We start from the raw sequence: 2,500 nt of genomic DNA on the forward strand, positions 1-2,500 counted from the left end.
CTGGACTTCAGAATATTACCCAGTTTGTGCTATAGGATTGCACTGAACAACATTGTCAAATGTCCAAGGAGACACAATTCATTTAGAATTGGAATGATGCATAAGGTCACGTCCAAACTGATGTAATTGTTCGCTGACGTAATTACACAGACCTGTTAAAGGCACAGACCCCTCATCCTCATACGACCAGCTTCCAGCAGTACACGGCCCTTTGTCAGGAGCAATCAGATGAGTAGATGTTATCAATGTTATCACCACTCCTTAAATCAGACAGTAGCAAGACACTAGAATCAGGGAAAGAGAACTGTTGTTATTTGACTTTACGTTTTAATTGTATTAAATTGTAATACCATAATGATTGTTTTTGTTATATATACAACATATCAGCATCTGCTTTTACATCAATATACTATAATTTGGACCCAACCACAGCACAACAAGGGCGGAGTATTCAGATGCAATTTCAAAATATTCTGCATTTTGGTGGCGGAAAACTTTTTCCTCTGTGTTGTCGGAAAGTCGGAACAAACATAATGATGTGTTTTTACATTTTGCCAGCACCGTGGGGGTATACTGCCTTGACGTGATAACTGATTGAACAACACCACAATACTTTAAAATTCGTAAATGGGCCTTGTTCACCTCGGAACCATCTTGGTTGTAAACGCTAGCTCGGTTGTATTCAGTTCCCCCCCAGCTAGGTTTTAGAAACAAGAAGGCCGTTAGGTAATTAAGGCCTCCAGAAAACAATCAAATAAAAAAAATATTATAAAAAGTAGGCAACATCACTCATGAGCAACATTCAGAATCCATGGAGGCAGTGCAATCGCTTGAGAGACAAACAGACGGTGAAAGTTCAACAAATGTTTCTTGAGAAACAAAAAAAACATGACAGTACCATAAAATACAAAAGACGATAAAACAGCACGTGTTCGTGGTCCCTTGATTGTAAACTGATCTGAAACTAATCCATAAAAAGGACAATACACAAAATAATTAGCAAACAGATCCATGCAGTCGGTCGAGTGCAGAGAAGACCGGAGGAGGGTTCTTGAAGTGTGAACATTCACGGTTTCCTTGAGTTTATTCTCTGCAGTAAACCAACGTCTCCAATGTGTTCCCACTGGAGCGCTGCGCTGCAGTGAGCTCTTAATGAGCCCCAGGGTTTATTCAGTGGGATAAGGGTGAGCAGCTGCACGGTCTACACAGGGTTCATCTCCCCGGCACACCGTGCGCCTCTCTTCCCCCTCCAACCTCCCCTCTGTCAGGGATGGGCGAGGCTGCTTCAATGCAGAGAGAGGAGGGAGAGAGGGAGAGACAGAGAGAGAGATAGGCAGAGAGAGTGGGGCCGAAGTACATATAGACGGAGAGAGAGACAGGGAGGACGAGAGAGGGAGAGAGACACCTAAACAGAGAGAGATGGAAAGACAGTGAGAGAAAAATACAATAAAGAAATAGAAACCGAGAATAACAATAGAAAGAGAGATGGAGGTAGAGAGAGAGAGAGAGGTAGCCAGAGAGGGTAGAGAGAACTTGAGTGCAGTCATACTGGAGCCTCTCTTATTTCTGGGTGAAGAGGGCCCCTAGTGTGATCCCAGCAGCTCCCAGGACCACCAGGCCCACCACCTTCCTCACGGACCAGCAGCCCTCTGGAGGCCTGGCGGGGTCGTACTGCTCCACAAAGGCATCCTGGAGAGAGAGGGAGAGAGAGAGAGAGAGAGAGAGAGAGAGAGAGAGAGAGAGAGGGGGGGGGGGGGGGGGAGAGAGAGAGAGAGAGAGAGAGAGAGAGAGAGAGAGAGAGAGGGAGACGGAGAGAGAGAGAGAGAAAGAGAGAGAGAGAGAGAGAGAGAGAGAGAGAGAGAGAGAGAGAGAGAGAGAGAGAGAGAGAGAGAGAGAGAGATCACTCATTATCGTTTCCTTAGCGACAACTCATAATGTCATAGATTTCAGGCACTTGCTTCACACAGGGATGCTCATCAGCATAGAGATGTATAGAGGAATCAATCGGAGGGAGGAATAGGAACAGACTGCAGTGTACAGTGGATGGACAAGGCATCACTCCTCTGGAGCAGCAAGGCAAGAGTGGCTGTTGGACGGGTCGGGGCATGGCTGTGGAGATTCGGCATTGAGGGGATGGATGCCTGCCTGCCGCCTGAATCTACCCGTGCTCGAATGTGTGGGGAAAGAACAGGGGCTGACAGCACCCAGGGAGTATCATTAAATGCATTGGTGATATGCTGCAGAAGTGTGTGTGTGTGTGTGTGTGTGTGTGTGTGTGTGTGTGTGTGTGTGTGTGTGTGTGTGTGTGTGTGTGTGTGTGTGTGTGTGTGTGTGTGTGTGTGTGTGTGTGTGTGTGCCCTGCTGTAAATTCAGACAGAGACTCTGCTGAAGAGTGGCGGAGAGGGTGAGGGATGGCGTTCAGGGAGGGTGGTGCTGGTAAAATGTGTCAGACTAAGACGCCGGGAAAAGACATGCACATAATCTGTCAAACCCACACACA

The 2,500-nt window shown here is 47.0% G+C and overlaps 1 protein-coding gene across 1 annotated transcript in view; it reads right to left on the reverse strand.

Annotated features, from left to right (window-relative positions):
- The window catches only part of LOC115537362 (apoptosis regulator Bcl-2), a 14,593-nt gene that overhangs the window by 453 nt on the left and 11,640 nt on the right, over positions 1 to 2,500 (reverse strand). Inside the window, exon 3 of the mRNA XM_030349221.1 lies at positions 1 to 1,689. This exon is cut by the window's left edge and continues 453 nt beyond it. Within this exon, the coding sequence (XP_030205081.1) occupies positions 1,561 to 1,689 (129 nt within the window). The 3' untranslated portion in view covers positions 1 to 1,560. The remainder of the gene's footprint in view (positions 1,690 to 2,500) is intronic.

This window comes from Gadus morhua, chromosome 23 (genome assembly GCF_902167405.1).
Source record: "Gadus morhua chromosome 23, gadMor3.0, whole genome shotgun sequence".
Lineage (NCBI taxonomy): Eukaryota > Metazoa > Chordata > Actinopteri > Gadiformes > Gadidae > Gadus > Gadus morhua.